The sequence below is a fragment of the Mandrillus leucophaeus genome, unplaced genomic scaffold, assembly GCF_000951045.1.
Source record: "Mandrillus leucophaeus isolate KB7577 unplaced genomic scaffold, Mleu.le_1.0 Scaffold258, whole genome shotgun sequence".
In the NCBI taxonomy this organism is placed as follows: Eukaryota; Metazoa; Chordata; class Mammalia; order Primates; family Cercopithecidae; genus Mandrillus; species Mandrillus leucophaeus.
This window is the reverse complement of record NW_012102676.1, coordinates 613,792-636,691: the sequence shown is the minus strand read 5'-3', so window position 1 is coordinate 636,691 and position 22,900 is coordinate 613,792. Positions and strand designations below refer to the sequence as shown.

At 38.6% G+C, this 22,900-nt stretch overlaps 1 protein-coding gene and 1 pseudogene across 2 annotated transcripts in view; one reads left to right on the top strand and one right to left on the bottom strand.

Annotated features, from left to right (window-relative positions):
• Positions 1-17,563, top strand: part of LRRC72 (leucine rich repeat containing 72) — a 49,882-nt gene extending 32,319 nt beyond the window's left edge. The window contains exons 5-9 of the mRNA XM_011983949.1: positions 263-373; positions 7,819-7,908; positions 8,897-9,049; positions 16,138-16,165; positions 17,398-17,563. Of these exons, the coding sequence (XP_011839339.1) occupies positions 263-373; positions 7,819-7,908; positions 8,897-9,049; positions 16,138-16,165; positions 17,398-17,563 (548 nt within the window). The remainder of the gene's footprint in view (positions 1-262; positions 374-7,818; positions 7,909-8,896; positions 9,050-16,137; positions 16,166-17,397) is intronic.
• A 2,260-nt stretch (positions 17,564-19,823) lies between these two features.
• LOC105542406 lies at positions 19,824-22,900 on the bottom strand (annotated as a pseudogene). The gene is made up of 2 exons (XR_001006466.1): positions 19,913-22,900; positions 19,824-19,875 (listed from the first exon to the last, which is right to left on the bottom strand). The product of XR_001006466.1 is annotated as an ataxin-2-like protein (transcript).

Genomic DNA, 22,900 nt, shown 5'->3' with positions numbered 1-22,900 from the left:
TAAAACAATAACAGTGGAAAGAAATTTACTCTGTATTCCCACATCACAATTAATTGTATGAATTATACCTTATTGTATTCTTAATAATAATTTATAATATATTATTAATAGTTATTCCTTCTTTATCCAGCTATCATATGTTTTCCTTTTTAGTTAGCATGTTAATTAGCATTAAAAATGTTTAGTTTTATTTGCAATAAAAATATTGAAAAAAATGTTTAAAATCTTGTAAAAATATTCTGTTTTTTTTTTTTTTTTTTAGGCCTGCATTGTTTGCCTTCATTGAATATACTCCTGCTACACCACAATGAGCTAACCAATATTGATGCAACAGTGAAGGAATTACAGGGAATGCTAAATCTGAAGATCCTAAGTAACAATTTGCAATTTTATATGGCCATAAATTAAAATAGTATTAACATAAGACATTTTTCCATTTATCAAGTTTAAAATTAGAGGAGCAATGTTTATAATTAAGATATTTAGGCCAGGCACTGTGACTCACGCCTGTAATCTCAGTGCTTTGGCAGGCCGAGGCGGGCGGATCACTTGAGCCCAGAAGTTCCACATCAGCCTGAGCAACATGGTGAAACCCTGCCTCTACCAAAAATACGAAATTAGCCAGGTGTGGTGGCACATGCCTGTAACCCCAGCTACTCAAGAAGCTGAGGCGGGAGGACAGCTTGAACCTGGGAGGCAGAGGTTGCAGTGAGCCAAGATTGCACCACTGGACTCTAGCCTGGGCAACAGAGGATCGCTTGAACCTGAGAGGCAGAGGTTGCAGTGAGCCAAGATTGCGCCACTGGACTCTAGCCTGGGCAACAGAGCAAGACCCTGTCTCAAAAAAAAAAAAAAAAAAAAAAAAAAAATTAGATATTCCTGAAAATAAGACTAGATCTTATTGTCTTTTAAGACATGCTTTCGAAAAAACAACAGAAAAATTTTTGTGTGTGAAATGCTATCTATCACATGTCTAATGAAAATGACAAAAGTAGCAAAAGGATTTACATGTTTAAATTTATTTTGAGTTTTATCTCAAAAGTAAGTTTTAACACACATTATATGATTCCATTTATATAAGTGTCCAAGTAGGCACATCTGTAGGACAGCAACACTGAGAGGTAACTGTTTTTAAATAGATGAGCATTGCCAACGGCCAAGGAATTGGGGGTTGTGACAGCCAGAGAGTAAAGGGTGTGGGGTTATTTTTGGGGTGATAAAATGTACTAAAATTGACTGTGGTGATCAGTTGCATAACTTTGTGAATATACCACAAACACATGAATCATATGTTTAAACTGGTGAATAGTGTGGTACATGAAGTATATTAATAAAGCTGATACAAAAAAAAAAAAAAAAAACAGAAGACTTTTTAAACTTTCAACTGGATAACCAGCAAACTTTATTCATATATATTGAATCACACCCAGTAAGGAACTAACCTATTGAAAAGAAGTGTGAGATGAGTCAAAAAAATAAATAATACACTACTCCTACTCTCAATAAGCTTATGGTCTTGAAGGGTAGATAAACATGTATACAACCACAATACAAGATAAAGGATGCTGGGTGTATTAAGGTAAAAGACCTGCAGATCAAAGAGGAGGTTTTCAGACTTCAGAGTTTAGAGACCTCTTTATAATAATGTAATGCAATAGATACATTTTTAAATTCCTTTTCTATTCATTTCTCAGAATTGCCTGAGACAGTATTTTGAATAGTTGTAAACTAGTATTGATGGTGAAGGTTCTAATCAGATAATCAGATCAATGTAGAGAGAGTTACTAAAGTTTCCATATGTTTTCACTGTTGTCAGTTATATGTACTATACTGAGGGAAAATGATTCATTTGTTATAGTTAGATTATTTAAACCCAAGTATTAAAATCACAAAATTACACCAAGTTCATGGCAATTTTATGCTTATTTTGGAGACATGAGAAGGCTGCCTGCTGTCAGGAGGTTTTTTACAGCTTTTGGATCTTCTGTGAAAGAATTGGCCTGCATATTTGAGTTACCTGGCCCATATCGGCTGAAAAAATGCTGCTATAATTAAAAGACTAGTTATGCTAGACCTAGGACACTTACCTTTGTTTTTCTATAAAATGGGCTGACAGCTACCTCTCAGGGTTGCTTTAAACATTAGGATAACTCTGTAAACACTTTTTAAGAAAACATTTCTCACCATTAATGTTATTTTGAAGCAACAACAAAAATTGAAATTCTAAAATAAGAAAAAAATTGTTTTATTGTGGATTATGTAAATCAGATAACGAAATAAGTTGCATCCAGTCTCGAAATTCTGCTAATAGACTCAAGAAAACAACTGCTGTTTTAAATAATAATCATACAGTAACATGTTTGAATGTCTTTCTTGTTGAAAAAAATGTCTTATTATAGTCTCATTTAAATCTTTACCGCATCCTATGATGTGACTAGAATTATTCCCTTTAATCATGGAAATGCAAAGCTCACAGATTCAACCAAACTCTTAAGGAATGTTGAAACACAAATTCATGCCTTGTTTTACTTACCATTTATTTATTTATTCATTCATTCAATAAATATTTATAATGTATTCATTCATTCATTTAATAAATGTTTATCACACATTCACTACATGATACTATTCTAGATAATAGGACTCAAATTTGAACAAGAAAGACCCAGTCTATACCTATATAGGGCTTACAAATTTGTAACACTCAGACTAAATATTTCTTAGAGTTGAAGGGGTTTGATGCAAAATGATTTGCTACTTTAAAAACTCTATAATTTGAGGAAACTTGTTATAAAACAACATTTGGAGAGTAGTAAACAAGCTTATTCCCATAGTAATAAACAGAGTTATGCCCATAGTAATGAACAAGGTTATGCCTTGAACAAAGGTGCCCAGCCCAGGACCAAATAAATCCTGAAATCTAGCCCATGCCCTACTTGTCAAGGGTGTATGTGAGCATAGAATTGTGCCAGGCATAAGGGGTGGGAGTTTTCTAGTTTTTAAATACCAGTCTGGTAGTATAATGTCCATATCATTACCAGTCACAATAGTTTACGACCACTATTTAAAATCATAGTGACGCAATTCAAGTTATGTAACTGTAATTTTCCAGTTGAGAATCTTGTTGTGGGATCATTTGTTTGAAATGGAGAAAATGTTATGTCCAATTACAAAAAACAAAAAGCGTTTTCTAAAAATTCACATTTTGAACTCATGTCCCATTTCGGTTAAAGATGTTGCATGGAAAATAGATTGTATTTATTAGATAACTAATGTTATTTGTGCAGTCATGTCTTCAGATTAAGTTTCTACGAGCCTCATTTGCAATCACAGATTAGCTTTAGCTCATTAACTAAAATGAGAAATCTATGTGTTTTCAAATGTGGTCATTTTTGTCTTTTTAAGTTGTAAATCCATGTGCAATTATAAAGTGTTGTTATTATTTCACTTAAATGACAAGTTCTTCAGAGGGTGAGAAAATAGCCTGAAGGGCAAAACACTAATCCATTCTCAGCATTGCACTTTCCATTGGCATTTATGAGGAGAATTGCCAAGGATTGCCTAGGAGACGCATGGCTGAGAGCTTCAGGGAGGCCTAAACCAGCTGCAGAGTGTGAGGTCCTGAGAACTGGAATTCCTGTCTTCCGGGCAGAGTCAGGGGACTCCACCTCTTCTCTCCAGGCAGTCTACCTTTCCACACCCTCTCTTTCCAACTCAGTTTTCCTCTTCCTTTCCCTTCCCTCCTCCAAATTCTTTCTAAATCAGAATCCACATGTGTCAAAGACCCACTTTGTGGCTGATGGCTTTCATTAACTCCTGCCTCCTTTCCAGTACTGAGGGAAAAAAAACCACCACCACCAAAAGCCACAGCATCAAAATGCTTAAGCCAGTCTCCTGTTCTAAACCTTCAGTTTTCTCATTTCTTTCTAATTTTCTGTTTTATTAAGCTCCACTGTTGGAAAGTATGCTTAAGACTCCTGCATGCCATAATTGTTAAGACCTGCTTCCTACTGGAGCTTCCAGGAATCAGCATTGGGAACAGGGAGCTCCTCCTTTCAAGAGAGGGTCTCCATGTTTCCACAGGTATTGCTTTTAAACATTGTCTGCCTTTGTCTTTAGCAGTGGCCCCAATCCACTGCCGATGGCAAACAGCCAGCGGTGCAGAGGGATGCTGGGAGATGGGGTGGGACTAGGATCTCCAGGGTCCCTTCCTTTGAGCCTCTTTTCCTATAATACCCTTCCAGGTGGGACCACCCCTCCTAAAAGACAAAACGATTCAGCAAAGAAAAAGAACCAAGAGTGTTTTTCACTACTGTTTGTCCTGAAAAAGATAATGTTCTGATCCCTCCTCTCTCGATCCTCTGCTTTATCCTAGTTTGCCTTTTACAATCAGGGGTGATTTCCATATTCAGTAAAAAGCACATGGTGTGTGGTGGCCACCAGATTTTTAGTTAAAACAAGATGATGATTAACAATGGAGATGCTGACCTTACTAAGTAAGCTTGACCCAGAGCCTCACAATCCTGGTATCTGATTATTGACAGCTGAACTTCCTTCCACAGGCTGCTCTCTATAATAGGCTTTTAACTTCTCCATGTCAGTTTCTTTTTCTCATATATTAAAATTGGGATGTTGGTCTCTTATTAATTACATCAACTTTCTTCGAAGGCAGCCTTAAAAACATTGGGGTTCATTTAAATAACGATTTTAAATACTGCTTTAAAAGTTTACAAAAAACTAACTGGAGCCAATTATTTAGATATCTTTTTTTTCCCCTTCTGTCTTGATAATAAGTGGCTTCATACACGTGACTCATGTAAGTCAAGCTTGTGTGGTAAGGTAGTAGAGACATTTTGATATATCATTGGGTAAATGTAAATTGCTTAGACTCAGAATCCCAAATTAAGATAAGCAAGACAGTGCTGGCGCCACTGAGGTGTACACTGTAAGTAGCCTAGAGGGAAGGTGGATTAAATAGTATTAACCTATTGAAAGTGAAAGTGTAAGCAATTTCTCTTCATAGTTTCTAAAAGAATGTGCCCGTACATCATAGAAGGCTTTCAGAACATTCAGACACAGGAAACCGATTTCACATCTTAGACATTTAATTTATGTTGATTTTAGTAGCATCAATCCAAAACTCATAAATCCAAAATGTTAAATGTTTCCTAGTATAGGAGGAAAAAAGAGAGTTAAAAATAAGATTGCTTCCTTCTAAAATTTAAGAGCTAGGAAACAGTGAATAATAATGATGAAATGCCTTTCAGGTTATTTAATTCAATTTTTTTTAAGTTAATTTAAGCAGAGGCTGGGCTAACAGTTCAGATTTCTGATTTTGTGTCATTCAGTTTTGACTTTGTGATGAGATGAATGGTCAACCACAAGTCCATAGGGTTTTTAGTATCAATATGTTGTTAATAAGTAACGTAACAGTAGTAAATCCAAGTTTTGTGTTTTATTTAGCTGAAGCTAGTTTTTGAATTTCCATATAGAAGTTACTTAACCAAGGCTTAGCAGAAAAAGCCAAGAAATGAAATGAAATGGATAGTAATGTCCTCAAAGGGAAAAGAGAAGACGAAGGGTGCACCTAGAGAAAATGTCATTGAAAGATGTTGGTACATTTTCCATTAACGTCATATGTAAAGGCAGACTCTACTTCCAGATGCTATAATGTGTAACAGGGTTATGAGGTGTCAGATGTGACTCCCCAAGACAGTAACCACAAAGCAGACTTCTGTGCTAAAGCATCTGTGACTTTTTCTTCCTTCTGAGTTCTCATGAAAAACAATTATGCTTTGCTTTTATATCCTTGAAGAGGGTCCTTTTCTTTACTTTCCCTGGCTCGAACTACAATTCATGATCCCGATGGCTCTTTTAAAATCTGTCCTTATTAGTGGTTTAATATACATCTGTTCTATTCCCTGTCCTTCAGTTATAATTATTTGTTACCACTTTAAAATGCTTCTCTTTTAAGAATAAAATTCAGATCATTTTCTGTCACTTAAGAAATCTTGAAAAAAAAATTGTTTTGTCTTCTCATTTTCTCCATTACATACATATTTCCTTTCTTTTAAATTTCTCTGTGGCTCCTGGCTCTACATTTTCCTGTATGCCTTTCCTCATTCCTGTAACTTCTGTTTATTATGCACCAGGTGTCTTCCATTGCCTGCTTTATGTCCCTCTAAAGCTCGTGTTTTCCACAGGGAATAGCTACATATAACGCTTTTATTAGCCAGAAAAAGTTGTGTTTATACAACAAATATCAGAGTGTTTTATTACTACAGAGAAAACTTCCAGATGATTGACCTTTTTTAAGTTTTTATCTAGTTTGTTATCTTTTAAGCATGCACCCACCCCAATCTTCTTTATGTTACAAACTGCTCTTTATAAATATTAATCAGTTTTTTTCAGAGGTTCTAATGCTTCCTATTTTCAGGCCTTGATCAAACCTCTTTGTATTTTATGAATAGTCTACAACAGTATTCTTAAATTTCACATGTACATTAAGTGAGCTTCATTTTGAGTGAAGCAGTTGTGCAGTAGCTGGAGCTCTTTCTCTTACTGCCATCTAGTGGTTCTCCTCATTAGTTGTATTTTCAGAAGTATTTCCTAGAAATTGCATGTAGGTAGGCAGAATTCGAATAACTAAAGATGCCCAGCCAGACACGGTGGCTCATGCCTGTATTCCCAGCATTTTGGGAGGCCAAGGCAGGCGGATCACGAGGTCAGGAGTTTGAGACCAGCCTTGCCAACATGGAAAAACCCCGTCTCTACTAAAAATACAAAAATTAGCTAGGTGTGGTGGCAGGTGCCTGTAATACCAGCTACTCAGGAGGCTGAGGCAGGAGAATCGCTTGAACTCGGGAGGCAGAGGTTGCAGTGAGCCAAGATCATGCCATTGCACTCCAGCCTGGCAACAAGAGCAAGACTCTGTCAAAAAAAAAAAAAAATGCCCAACTGAAAATCTTTAAAGTTTTATTTCACATTGTGCTGGGAAAAAAAAGTTTATTATCATCTAGGATGAATAGGGAAAATATCATTTTTTAAAAAAATAAAGCCCTCACAACTTCTAGTTGAAGATGTTTAAGAACACCTATGTGCTGATTCCCAAGGGATATGATGTGAGAAGTGCCAGGGCTGCTTCTGCATCCACATGCCTCATTCTTCCAACCACTGCATTAGGAAGTGCAGTTTATCGCAAATCCTAGCACCTGCACACCAGGATCTCAGAAATGCACGTGCCTGGCCAGAGATAGACAAAACGCAAGAGCCACATCTGCTCAGCTTTGGTCCTGCTGAGATCTGAAACTACTATCGACACATTCTGAACTATGAGCAATGGTGTGGAGGAAATAAATTCTATTAGAGCAGGATGTTGTGTCTCTGCCTATCTTCACGCATGCACCCTTGTGAACTTGGAGACCAAAAGAAGACTACCAAGTGATATTTTAATAAAAAGTAGCCTCAAAACTCCAATAGAGCTGATATCTAGTTCTTCATTTACTAATTTATTTATGGACATGTTAAAAATTTCCCTCATTTGTGGCAGATTTGGGTCAATGATATGATCATAGCCCTTAGCACAGTTCCTAGTAGATAGTAAGCACTTGGTTAATATTTGTTGAATGAATGAATTGAACAGATAGAAAAATTAACTGCTGCTCTAAGTAAAGGTTTCATGGGTCTATTGCTAGATATGAAGAAGAGCTTTATAAGTTCTTATGTTTTATATGAATCTCTTAATTTTTTGTATTTTATAAGTGATACGTGAAACGGATTTTGAAATCTGACATTTTGTTTTGGATTCTTCATTTGCAGGTCTATACCAAAATCCTTTGTGCCAATATAACCTGTATCGTTTATATATCATCTACCACCTTCCAGGAGTGGAGCTGCTTGACCGAAATCGTAAGGACCCTTCCTTCTTGCAAAGAAATATTTGAGAAGTAGTCTTACACCTCAGTGGTTATAAATGAAGACTACCTTTGAAAATACGTTTTTGTAAAAAATATCCCTTTGAATAATTGTCTTTGTAAATGAAAGTTTTTCAATTACTTATTTTTGAAAGATTTGCTCTCTAAAATGTGCCCTGGTTTAGAAATTCACGTGTCTTTACTACTTGATTAGAAAGGCCCTCTAACTGAGGATGAGGAAAGTGGTCCTTCTGGTTCTGGTTTTGACATTAACATGTTGGATGCCAAATCGTTTACCTCCCGGCACCTTAGTTTCTTATCTCAAAAGTGAGGGAATTGGAATAAATCTCATAAGGCCTATTTAAGTTCTAAAAGTCATGCTTTTTAAAATTCTGTAAATATGTATATATTGAAACATACAATGAATGATGACTTCTTTATGAATGCACCTTCAAGATAGCATGTCAGATTTCTATATACCACAAGCACACACACACAATCAACCTCAGCATATTACGCTTAACATTTTTTGAGGCCTATTTTGCTCCCAAATGCTATATTATCTATGTACTTACCTTTCTGTCTCTACAGGTTTGAACATTCTTAATAATTTATTACTGAGTAACCACTTTCTATAGGATACATCAGAAACTTACGGTTATACCTCTCCTTTCTAATAGCCTTGAGGAAATGAAAGGATGTTTCATGCTAAAATTTTAATCATCCTTGGTGATGTGTTAAAGGGTGTTCGGGATGCATTAGACTGAAGGATTAAGCTCTGTCTTGTGACGTGTGGGGTGTATATTGAGTGCTTGTAAGATTATGGAAATAACTGTGATAGCTCCTTTACAAAACAATTTTGACAGGATGTTCACATATAGCATAGTTTAGATAAATACATTCTTGAAAGTATTCAGTTCTATTTTGAATCACTCTGCCTATTTATAATGCTACGCAATAACATTACTTTTTGCATTTATCAGAAGTTACAGAAAAAGAAAGAAGATCAATGATTACCATTTTTAACCATAAAAAGGCTCATATCGTTCAATCAATAGCATTCAGAGGAAAAGTAGATGCTTCGTGGGGTCCTAAATCACCATTTAAGCAAAAACCAGCCCAGAGAGTACCTTCAGGTATTTTGCAAAAAAAAAAAAAAAATTTAATGAAATTAAAACTTCTCAAACTTTTGGGTAATTTGATTGTAATAATAGCAACTACAATTTACAATAAACTTAAGTATCTAAATAATGGAATAATTTCTAATATATTTGCTAACTTTATAATACTTTTAGTCCAGTTAAAGTAGGTATGCAATTTTCATCATTCATGCATGTGAAATCAAATGGGGTGCTGTGATAATAATGAGATAATACATTGAAGCCTCTATCCCAGTATCTAACACAGTACAAAGGGCTCAGTAAATAAGCTATCGTTATTTTTATTACCACTGACATGGATGATTTTACCAATTAAGGCTATATAATTTTTGATAATATAGAAAAAATACGAAGAAGAAATAAAGATCATCTGCAATTCTGCCATCCAGAAATAAGCACTGGTAATATTTTGATTATATTCACAACGTCATTATATGCAAGTATAACTTGAATATTTTCAGGATGTTTCCTTAGTAGGAATTTAATTTCATATTTGTAACAGAAATGGAAAAAAATAGGGGTTTAGTTTTTTCAGACAGCAAAGAATACAAAAATACGGTATCTAGGGTTAAAGTTCTATGATGTCATCAGTGTTTGAGGATATATCTGTCTTTTTTTCTGCTACTCTTAGTGTGCTTTATGATTACAAGGTGGTTGCTATACCACCAAGCCTTACATCTCCATTCCAGGAAGGAAGAGAGGGTGGATGAGAAAAGGTGCAAAGGTAAAATCCTTGTCTTTATGACACTTTGCCAATGAGACAACATACATTTTTTAAAAAACCAAATCAATTATTTAGAAATAAAGGGGAAATTGAATTGAAAAATAGTTTGGAAGAAATTACCCAGAATACTACATGAAGAAAGAAAGCGATAGAAGATATGAATCAGATATTGAGAAAAGGATAGATATTAGAAAGAGAAGGTCCAATATAAGCTTAGTAATAGTTCCTGAAAAACAAATTATAGATAGAAATTAGCAGAAGGTAATGTTTAAAGTGATAATGGCTGGAAAATTTCCCAAACTGTTAAATAAATTCTTAGACCGCCCAGACAATTACCAGAATTAGCAAAGAATTCATAGATGCACCAGACAAAATGAATCCAAACACAAAAAAGACACATAACAACAACAACAACAACAACAAAAGTCTTCACCAAGGGCAAAACCATCTTAAAGCAGTCGGAGAGAAAACCCAGATGACCTACAAAAGAATAACATAGAGATTCACCACAAACTCCCCAGCTACAATCGTGGAAGTCAGAAAACAGTGATCAGAAGTTTTTAAATCAAAACCATAACGAGATACCATCTCACACCAGTTAGAATGTAGATCATTAAAAAGTCAGGAAACAACAGATACTGGAGAGGATGTGGAGAAATAGGAATGCTTTTACACTGTTGGTGGGAGTGTAAATTAGTTCAACCATTGTGGAAGGCAATGTGGCATTCCTCAAGGATCTAGAACCAGAAATACCATTTGACCCAGCAATCCCATTACTGGGTATATACCCAAAGGATTAAAAATCATGCTACTATAAAGACACGTGCACACGTGTATTTATTGCAGCACTATTTACAATAGCAGAGACTTGGAACCAACCCAAATACCCATCAATGATAAACTGGATAAAGAAAATGTGGCACGTATACACCATGGAATACTATGCAGCCATATAAAAGGATGAGTTCATATCCTTTGCAGGGACATGGATGAAGCTGGAAACCATCATTCTGAGCAAACTAACACAAGAACAGAAAACCAAACACCGCATGTTCTCACTCATAAGTGGGAGTTGAACAATGAGAACACATGGACACAGGGAGAGTAACATCACACACTGGGGCCTGCTGGGGGCTGGGGGTCCGGGGGAGGGATAGCATTAGGAGAAATACCTAATGTAACGGACAGGTTGATGGGTGCAGCAAACCACCATGGCACATGTATACCTGTGTAACAAACCTGCACAGGTGCTGCAAACCACCATGGCACATGTATACCTGTGTAACAAACCTGCATGTTCTGCACATGTTTCCCAAAACTGAAAGTATACTAAAATGTTCATATATATTTGCAGTTGTCTAACTCACCAGGCATGGTGGCTCACGCTTGTAATCCCAGTACTTCAGGAGGCTGAGGCAAGTGGATCATTTGAGGTCAGGAGTTTGAGACCAACCTGGCCAACATGGTTAAACCCCATCTCTACTAAAAATACAAACTTAGCCAGACATGGTGGCAGGCGCCTGTAATCCCAGCTACTTGGGAGGCTGAAGCAGGAGAATCGCTTGGACCTGGGAGTTGGAGGTTGCAGTGAGCTAAGATCGCATCACTGCACTTTAGCCTGGGTGACAGAGCAAGACTCTGCCTCAGAAAAAGAAAGAAAAGGAGGGAGGGAGGGAGGGAGGGAGGAAAGAAGGAAAGAAGGAAAGAAGGAAGGAAGGAAGGAAGGAAGGAAGGAAGGAAGGAAGGAAGGAAGGAAGGAGAAAAAGAGAAATATTTACAGTCTATTCTCTCTGAAGCCTGCTACCTGGAAGCTTCATCTGGATGATAAAGCCTTGGTCTCCACAACCCCTTTTCGTAACCCATTCATTTCTACTGATAATAACTCTTTCAACCAATTGCCAGTCGGAAAATGTTTAACTCTACCTTCTGACCTGGAATAGCAGCACTCATCCTGCTTTGAGTTGTCTTGTCCATCCAGATTGAACCAATCTAAATCTTACATGTATTTGACTGATGTCTGTTATCGGAGTAGACCATGCTGTGGAAGGAAAGTAGTCTATAGATAGAAAATCTCCCCTCTTAAAAACAGTTAATGCACACAATAACAAACAATGCAAGGTCAGCCCCCACAATCTATTTTTCAGTGCTATAATTATTATCGGTGTGATCGCCACCTTTAGGGCGCTACATTTCTTTTGTTTAACCAGACTGCTGAAAGAACTAGAATCGTTTTTTAAATTCTCTTGGCTCCTTTTCATATTGAACCTCCAAAAACAAAATCAGGAGCAGAAAAGATAGGGAGAGTATTTTACTGCATTTGAAACTTTTTCTTCTTAATTAACAGATATGTTGACTAAAGCCTCTAATAATTGACAGGACAATTATTATAAATCTACTCATTTTCTGCAAAAGGTCACTATATCATAACAACTAAAAAGTATTTTTAGCCCAGAGTATGGCTTATTTTAGCATACCTTAATTAAGCAAACATTTATAGTAAAACACACTATGTAAATTTTTAAAATTTATCATATCATTTTGTAGCTTCTATATTTGTTTTGTTATAAATCTTACCTTATTGTGACTTTCTAAAAAATTATTAGAGTAATTCTAAGAGAAATATTAATTATTTTATTGAAAAGAAATTACACTTAAAAATGTTTATGAAGCAATCATAAAGCCACATTTTGATTTTATTATCCTTAATCTAAAGTTGAGAAAGAAACCAATTATATTTCTAATATCTTGAGAAGCAAGATCAATTTTAAGTTTTCTTCAAATCCCATCTATCAGTCCTTATCAAATAAGTATAGTTAAAAGGGTTGTACAAATTTTCATTACTGTCTCTGGGTTTTATTGCAAGATAGCCGGTATTCTCAGAACCAAAACACTTTGGGCTTCTACCTGGCATTAAGGAAACTCATTTGCAGATTTTTCACCAATATATCTAGATGTAGAAAGACATTAAGGGGAATTTAAAATAAAACACCAACAAGCTTTTAAAATGTCCATTAGTGGTCCAAAAGTGCGGCTGCCAGATTTCCACCATGTTTGCTGAAGACAGAGCTCCAGGTGCTGAGCCCAAGCTGGGGTATAGTGTCACAGAGCCTGGGCCTGGCAGCTGAGGCATGTACTACTCAGGAAAAGGGAAGGGTAAGTCCAAAAAGGAAGACCAGGCAGACTATTTGACAAACAGCAATTCACCAAAAAGTGCATCAGTACAGACAAGGCAGGACAGAATCCAGAGAAAACAGATAATTCAAAGTTATGAGCTGGGAGATCAATGGCTCAGGAAATCAAGTCTTGAAGACGTTTCTGACTTTGGGTAGCTATGACATACCAGGCACACCCAGAAGAGTAAATGCCAACCCCTACCTATGCATGAAGGTTCAGGTAGGTATTAGAGGTCAATGTGAGATCTAGAGATTGTTTGGCATAGGGCTGAGCAATTGAGGGAACTGTGTAGACTCAGAAAAATTTGTGAAAGCAAAAATCAGCAGTCAACAGAGCTTTCATGTTGCATAACTTCAATGGACACTCTTAGCACAGCAAACGTTTACTGAGGCCCCCTCTAGAATTGTGCCAGAAAGTAGCCCTGGGCCAAAGAGATAAACTAGAACTACTTTCTAAGGGAGACACCATATACAAAAATAGATTCCAGAGAGATCGAATATCTAAATGTAAAGGAAACAAAAAAGTACTGGAAGAAAATACTTTCATAATCCCAAAGTGAAGGCCAATCAAAACCTCACACAAAACCCAGAGGCCATCAAAGAGAAATGTTGACAGATTTAGATTTAACTACATAAAAATGAAAAACAATTATATGTATCCCATGAATATGTACAGCTAGCATGTATCCACAATAATTAAAAATAAAAAGCATCATATAGGAAGAAAATTAAAATGCAAGATTGGAAGAAGTCTTTATAACATATATAATAGGCAAAAGTTAACACCCATAATTTCTAAAGGACATCTCCAAGTCAATTTAAAAATCCCAGTAGAAAACAAAATAAATGACATGGACAAGACATATGTACAAAGAAAGAAATGTAAATAATGATCACCTTCACTAATGATCAAATAAGTGGAAATGAAAACAATGAGATACTACTTTCATCCAACAAGTAGGCAGAAGTTTTAAAGGGTTGTTAAAGATGAGGGGGAAAGAGCACAATTCATGTTATTGATGGGAATGTAAACTCGTTCAACTCTCTTGGATGACCATATGGCAGTATCCACCAACATACAAAATGTGCAAACCATTTGACACAGCAACTAAATTTGATCTCTCCCTTACAGAAGTGCTTGCACATATGGACAAAGAAAAAATATATGGGTATAAGTCTGCATGTCGCAATATTTTTTATAATAGCAAAAGTAGTAGAAACAATTTAAATGGTCATTCATAGGAGAATGTTAAATAGACTATGGCACATTTGTATAATACAAACTATTCCATTATAGAATCAATCCATAATATATTTGGGGGTATTAAAAACACCTTGATAAGGTGGGCAGATCACCTGAAGTTTGAGACCAGACTGGCCAACATGGTGAAACCCCATATCTATTAAAAATACAAAAATGAGCTGGGCGTGGTAGTAGGCACCTGTAATCCCAGCTACTCAGGAGGCTGAGGCAGGAGAATCACTTGAACCCAGGAGGCAGAGGTTGCAGTGAGGCAGAGATTGCAGTGAGCCGAGATCGTGCCACTGCACTCCAGTCTGGGCAACAGAGAGAGACTCCATCTCAAACGAAAATAAAAAACAAAAACCATACTCATTGGAAAAGCAGTATACTATGAGTAATAACAAAACTGGAATTTTGTCAACAAACAAATCTCTATGTATATGTACATGTAGACATGTGAGTACATATGTGACATACAGGCTGGAAACATACACACAAAACTTTTAATAGTGATACTTAACAGTAGTAAGAGGAAGTGGAAAGGTTAAAGGGAAATTTCCCTTTTTGCTCACTATTTTCTTTATTGTTTATATTCATTATAAGTAAAGTATGTGCTTTTTGTAATTAAAAATGTAGAAGAGAACAGGGGAGTCCTGTCATTTTTTGACAATATGGATGACACTGGAGAGCATTATACCAAATGAAATAAGACAGACACAGAAGAACAAATACTTCATGATCTCACTTATATATGGAATTACAATAGTCAAACTCATAGAAGCAGAGAGTAAAATGGTGGTTGCCAGGCGCTGTGGGGAAGGGGAGATGGGGAGATGTTAGTTAAAATGTACAAAGTTTAAATTATATTACACAAATGAATAAATTCTGAAGATCTTACGTAATGTGACGATAGTTAGCTGTATTGTATACTTGAAATTTACTAAGAGGGTAGATCTTAAGTGTTCTCACCAATACACACAAAAAATGGCAGAGGTCTGGCTGATGAATATGTTATTTAGATTGTGTTGATTATTCACAATGAATGCGTATATTAAAACATCAAGTTGTACACCTTAAATATATGCAGTTTTTATTTGTCAATTATACCTCAATAAAGCTGGGAGGAAAACGTAGGAAAAGATAGCCTAGGATGATCCAAAATGCACGGGAGACTTTTGTCAGCCACTTATGAAGGGAACAATGCTATGAATTCTAAGGCTGAGAGGCTGTGTGGTCGCTGCTGCTTGTGGAATGGCAAGAGCTGATACTGTGGGCTTTACTGGCACAACAGGTGCTGGTAAAATCCATCTGTGGACGGGCACTAGGCTTTCTGGAGGGAAATCAACAAAGCAGTGACCATCTCTGGAAGACACCATAAGAAATCCAGGTTTTGAGGACTAGTCTTGGAGCTTCAAAGCTAGGAAGATCTAGATTCTTGTGATCTAGTATTTGTTTATTCTGTTTCTTTACAGTTAATGCCAAGAATCCAAATAGTTGAAATGTTCCTAACTATTTCTCCTCATTTGGACTGTTAGTCCATTTATAGACGCATGTGCCTTTCAGAAGAAAAGGGATAGGTTTCAGTATCTTATATCAGCCTCAGTATATTAATTACAAAAATTTCCACTTGGGTTCCATTGGTACATTATAAATTGACTAAGCTTTCCATTCTCAGGATTTTGAAATTTATATTGTATTTAAAAAATTGCCTCAAAACCTAAGGCAAAACCCAGTATATCTAAGACAAAGTTTTGCTTTGGAGTTAGATAAAAAGGGATTTTTGACAGATTGAACTATTTGTGTAAAGGATAACTTGAAAACAGAAAGCCCTGTTTTATACTTTTCCTTTATAGCATCGTTCAGTTGTTTTCAAATGCTGGATAAATATTTTAAAATACTAACTTTAAAATGTATTTTTTTTTAGATTTTGGATTTGCAAATAATGTAGACAAGTAAGTAATTTTATCTATACATTTATTATCAGATTATTTCATAATTGTGTTGTCCCTTTAAATCATCTCCATTTCCTAAAATAGATTTTAATGAGTTGAAAAATGACTCACTCTTCAATAGATGAGAAAAATTGGTAGGTCTTTCTGTGATGAATGAGTTCAAGCTCTGTATTCATATTTGACATACTTGGGCTTTTAATATTACTATCAAAATCCCAAATAAGTAAAAAGATAATTTGATGCTTAGAAAAATAAACCTCGGTCGGGCGCAGTGGCTCATGCCTGTAATCCCCGCACTTTGGGAGGATGAGATGGGCAGATCACCTCAGTTCAGGAGTTCGAGACCAGCCTGGCCAACACGGTGAAAACCTGCCTCTACTAAAAATACAAAATATTGGCCGGGCGTGGTGACGGGCGCCTATAATCCCAGCTACTCGGGAGACTGAGGTAGGAGAATCGCTTGAACCCAGGAGGCAGAAGTTGCAGTGAGCCTAGATCACGCCACTGCACTCCAGCCTGGGTGACAGAGTGAGACTCTGTTTCAAAAAATAAAATCATAAAAACTAAACTTTAACTATTAGCTCTTCTGAAAGTGGGGCTGTACATTCCTTGTTTAGCTATTCTCTAAATATGTTTGGTCATAGCAGTTATCATGTAGACTTATATTTTATATTCATTGGAATTTACATTTCCAAAAGCAAGCACCTCACTAAAAGTCCATAGAAGACTTTTCAAATTCATGAATACTGATGAATTTAGAGTCATCATTCCTTTTTATTTTTTCACTTAAGATTTTTTTTTTTTTGGATACAGTATGGAATATTATCTCCACATACTTTTATAAAATATGGCATAATGTAGAAAAAAACTTAGGAATGCAGTGAACTTAAGATAATAATATGCATATATCTATAAATATTTTAATCATCTCATTTAACATGGTTTTAAAACATGAGTGCATTAGTAGGTGAGACCTTAACTGTAACTAATTGATCCCCAAATATGTTCAGATACTTCATGTATAAAGTAAACAATATATACAATATAAATAGTGTCACTTAGCCTGAAAGTCATTTGTCAGTGGAGCCTGCAAATTATTTGTTAGTGGTACACAACTAATAACACAAATAACACAGAAAAACATGGCATTAATGCATTTGAATAAAAATTTCATTTTGGTCAAATTTTCATTTTTGATTGCTTTTTTTCTGACATAATTGCTTTTTTTGCAGAACTGTGTTCGATGACCCAGAAGATGCTGTTTTTGTGAGGTCCATGAAGAGATCAGTGATGACTTTGACCTCTATGAACTGGAACACAGTTCCAACACGAGAGGAAAGATACCTCGAAGAGGAAGGCACAGAACCGGCTCAAATGCTCACAGTTACACTGAGATGAGCCCTGGTATTTCTAGAAATCGTAGTGGTTTTCAGTTGTATATTAAACTTCCTGTGACTTAGCGTATTACATACTACTATGATATTATTTGAGATATTTAAATGTAAACAGAAACATCAATAATGAAAAATAATTCTTACATTTTAGGTTTTTTAATGTAAAATTGGTGAAGTATAAATGTATACGGAAATGTATAAAATTCATAAGTGTCTAATTCAATGAATTTTTAAAAATTGAACATGTTTATGTAACTGGCATGCTAGATCAAGAAATAGAACACTATTAGGACTCTGAAAGCTCCCTCCTTCCTGTACCAGTCACTACTCACCCTTCCAAAGTAATCACTGTCCTGATTTCTAGACAATAAATTAACCATGTCTGATTTCAAAAGGCATATAAATGGAATCGTAGAAGATGAATATTTTGTGTCTGGCTTTTTTCACTTGACGTTGTAAGCTTCATCCATGTTGTTGCTAGAAGCAATGATTCTATCATTCTTACTGCTATATAGTATTTCATTGTAAGACTATATAACACAATTAACTTATCTAGTTTACTATTTTTGACTCTCCTCTCTGGAGATATTTGCCAGTTCTGGCTAACGACCTGGGTTTGGTATAGCCAGAAACTTGCTCCTTAGGGAAAAAAAAATCCAAATGCTTTTAGCAGTTGCCTAGTACTGAGTGACAAAAGTGGACATTGAACATAACTCAAATTCATTACAGTTTTCCCTAAGGAGCTAGATAAAAAGCTTACAAAGGGCAGAGTGACATCTCCCTCTAGCTGATGGTGCTTGGGAAACACAGACACACTGTAGAAGTGGACTGGAATCAAAACAGGCAAGAGATGAAAGCCTAGAAGGAATAATGAATTGACATTGAGAATCTACAGCCTTCATTCACCTGTGGGCACTTATCATTCTGTGCACGGCCAGAGTCTAAAAATTCAGATATGGTCCCTGGAAGAAGGTTGCAGCTAGAATAAAGAAAACGCAAAGATTTGCCCATTCATGTAGGTGAGTAGCTGGTATCATGACAAAAGTGGTTGTTTTTGGCTTCCAAGATTAGGTGATAGAAAGATTTGAAGCATTCTCTTGCTTGGGCTTGGGCCATAATCCAAAAGACAAAAGACATAGTCCCAAAAATGTAATTCTAGAAAAAATAATTTAAAAAAATTAAAAGACATTTGTTTACATTTTTAAAAACAGATTTGTTTGAGAAACATTATATGTACAGAACATTTTATAGGCTACTTAATACAATAAAATAGGCAATAATGACATATACATTTTTACAAGTATAAGCACTCAGTTATACTAATGACAGTTGCACAGGTATAACAGTTATGAGTAGACAAACCATATTCATAAAGAAATAGGTCAAAAAGTAAAATGTATATCGCAAATGCAGACATACAAAAAGAACATCTCTTCACTTATTGAGGAAGTTTCTGTGTTTTCATGCACACACACACAATGCTTAAACACAAAACAGTGTTGCAATAACATACTTTTGTGAAGTCAGATTTGTGAAAAATGTATAAAACAAATTATAACTCTAAGTCTTGACATGATTCCCATATTGGAAATAGAGGTATAAATTAGCAAATTATAAAAAGTAATGCTCACAATTTAAAATCGTGAATAAAAAACTAAAAAGACAATTGTACATATGAAAAAGTATATTATGGGAATAGGTTATAAGCTATTGGGACGAAGTAGGCCATAAGAGTTGGCTGACTTTCACAATTATTTAAATATTTATTTATTTATTTATTTATTTATTTATTTATTTATTTATTTATTTATTTATTTATTTATTTATTTATTTATTTATTTATTTATATTTTTATGTAATAAAAAGTAAAAGTTCTTGTCCAGCCATCCTCCTGGGGCATCCATCTGTCTCTCACACAGGTCACTCAAGTTAATGGAAAATAAAGAACAGGGGACCTAAGTCTGAGGTTATAAATAACAGAAAATAAAAGATCTTCTGTGTCCAGCAGGGGAGTAGATGAGAGGATGGGAGGGCAATACTGGGTGGGGACAGGCAGGGACAGAGCAGGAACCCCCCACCCCTGCTGGACCCTGGTGCTGCCCTCTGTGAGGCCCCTCCCATTCAAGGTGCTTGGCAGGAATTCCCCAGCTCCCCTGGGGAAAGCGGGGATGGGGAACTGGGAGTGGTTCGAACTGCTGGGGGAAGAGGCATAGATCACTCTTCCCTCCACTCATGGAGGTCTCGGGTTTCGGCCAGGAAAGTCTTCAGTTCCCCAGGGGGTGGAAGGGGAGCTGCTGGGAGGGGTAAGATTGAACTCTGGTAAGTCAGGAGACAGTCGGGGTCAGTGAGAGCTTGGGGGTGTCCGATGTAGGGGTAGGGTGAGGGTGTGGAAGCTGAGAATGCAGGCACCCCACTCTGGGGCACTGCACTTTGGGGGTGACCTCCTATGACTCTGGGGTGGGTGCAGCAGCATCACCTGGGGTGGATGGGGAGCCCCAGGGTGAGGGGGCGGGGCTGCAGTGATTCCAGTTTGGACATGAGCCTGGGGAACATGGGCCATGTTGGTGAAGCCGTGGGGCAGATGCTGGTGGTAGATGGCATACACAGTGGCTGGCTGGGGGAAGCTGCTCTGAGGGGACTGGGCAGAAGGTACCAGAGGCAGAGAGGGCAGCATGCCGGCCAGGGCCCCTGGGTGGTACAGATTCTACTGTTGGGTGTCCACTGCCCAGGTGTGGAGCCACTCCTGCCTGATGCTGGACAGGACTGGGGGCTGCAGTCTGGTTCCAGGTAGGCATGGTAGCCGGCTGCAGCTGGTGGGCATGAAGCTGTGTGGTATAGTGTGGGTAGGCCTGATGAACAGTGACATAAAGGGCTTAAGGGGTGGGCTGCTCCGCAGAAGGGTACTGAGGGGTGGAGGATGACACAATGACCTGGGGATGTCTGCCCGATGTCAGCATGCGTGGGTTGCTTTGAAGCAAAGGGGCAGACACCGGCTGTGAGGCGTAGTGGGTCATGGGCTGCATCATGGCAGATGGGCCTGGGAACTGCTGTGTGTTGTAGGAGATGTAGGAAGAATAGGGCGTGGCAGCCACCAGAGGCAGGCCAGCAGCCACCGTGGTAGGGCTGAGGCTGGCTGGTATTGGTCCCAGAGCTATGGGCACAGGGAGCATTTTGCTCTCCAGTACTTGCCCTGCTGCCCAGACATTGAATTGGATCCAGGATACGAATACATCTGAGATGCCTGCACAGCTGGTCTCATGTGGATCTGAGGTATGTAGGAGATGTACTGGGGGTTGTATAACCCACTCTGGCCTGCTGTCAGCACTGGGATGGAGGGAGTTGAATGAGTCCGAGGCCCTGGAGAAGTTGGGGTACTGGTGGATTTATTCACAAACAGCAGAGACTTTGTGGGACTGAACTCCTTGGTATTGGGGTTCAACACTGATTACTTGTTCAGCAATAGGGCCCTCATCCTTGTCCTCTCCTTTGATGAGCCCAACTGGGGGGCTGCTGGTTTGGCTTGGGCAAGGTGAGGGGGGGCGCTGTTCTGGGCTCTCAGTGCCTCCTGCTGGTGCCAGGGGTGGTCTGTCTTCCTTATCCCATATGGACTCTGTCTTGGAGGGGAGCCCATGGGATCTGAAGTCAACAAACCATCAATCTCCTTCTCCTTTTCTTTGGCCTCCTCCTTTAAGATCCAGGGAGGAAAAGGATCCAGGCTGTTCTCAGGGGAACTATTGGGCTGAAGCTTAAACTGGGCCCCAAACTTTCTGAGTTCTTCCAGTTGGAATAGTTTCTGTTCATTCTGAAGACCAGGGACTTTCCCAGCTATCTGAGCCAGCTACTGGGGCTCCAGGGTTCTCTCAGGTTCCTTGGTAGAGAGTTCTTTTACATCTGTGGGGGCCAGGGAGATCTTTGGAGAAACTGAGGAAATGGAGCCCATTCCAGGATCTGAGACTGATGAGGTCACAGGGATGGAGGCTGAAGATGTTGGCACTGCCAAGCCAATGAGAGGCTCAAGACAGGAAGCTGAGATTGGGGCAGGGGCAGCAGACTTGGGAGAACTCAGGGGATCTATCCGGCCCACTGCAGGAGGAGGAACAGAAGTTTCTCCAGAAGGCCTATTATTGGGTGAAGACAGGGTCTTGGCACCTCTCAGAGGCCTCTGTGCCTTTGGGGACATGCAGGAAGGGCCTCCATTGATACCACGGGCCTCAGAACCTGGGCCAGGGTTGCTATTGTCCAGATGGTGAGGGCCACGAGGTGGCAAAGAGCTAAGGCCAGGCCGACCACACGGAGAGCTGCTGCATCAAACTCCTCCCTGGGGACCTTCCTGGACTCATTGAGGCAGAGGGATGATACACTTTATCTTCCTGGATGCCAACCTGGGGCTCTCCTGCCCTGAATACTGCCATTGGGCCGCCCTGTGCTTCTCCACTCCAGTGGCCCATCATCACTCTCCATGGCGATCCACAGGCGGTACTGAGGGCTTGATTCAATCTCTCATGCCAACTGCGCCACACGCAGCTCTCACTGCTGAAACTCTTCCGAGTTGTCCTTTTCTAAGGGCGCTGTATAAGAAAAAAGACTGCTATCACAGGTGGTCTTCACACCGTAGTTCTCCTCGTTGAACTTGAACATTTCATTGGGGTCCCATCCATTGGACATGTCGGACTCGAGGTCATAGTTGTCGCTGTTGCTGTCACCCCCCTCCCAGCGCTGAAGCACCTTCTCTTTGTGTTCCCCATTCCCTTCTAGTTCATGGCGATGGCTGAATGGGTGAACTTGTCTTTAGCAGCGTAGCTGAAGTCAGCATTTCAGAAGTGAACAAGCATGACATCACTTGGCTTAAACACCATGATGTCTACAATATCCTCCCGACAAGGACCACCTGCTGGCTCAGATGCTTTCTGGTGTACAACATCCACTGCTAGTTCAAAATTTGAGCTCAGCCTCTTGAAGATACCCTCATAGATGGTGTCATTTTTCACCTTTACATCACAAGTGGAGCCCACAACAGCTGTAAGGAAATGCAGCACTCTGGAATTGTTGTACACGCCTTCAAACACAGGTGACTGTGGGGGTCCCTTTCCTGTGCTCTGTCCCCTGGCGCTGCCAGTGGCAGCGGCCCCCGGCCTCTCCTGGTGCTGCTGCTGCGGAGTCAGCTGCCTCGCCTAGATGCTTTCGGCTTCCCAGCGGAGCCCACTCCTGGCAGCCGAAGGCCCCAGGCAGGGGGAGGAGGCCGCAGGAGGCCCCGGTGGAGCTGCAGAGGAGGCATGGCCTGCTGCATGGGGGGCGGCTGCTGGGGCTTGGAGAGCTCTTATGGCGGCTGAGGCTTCAACAT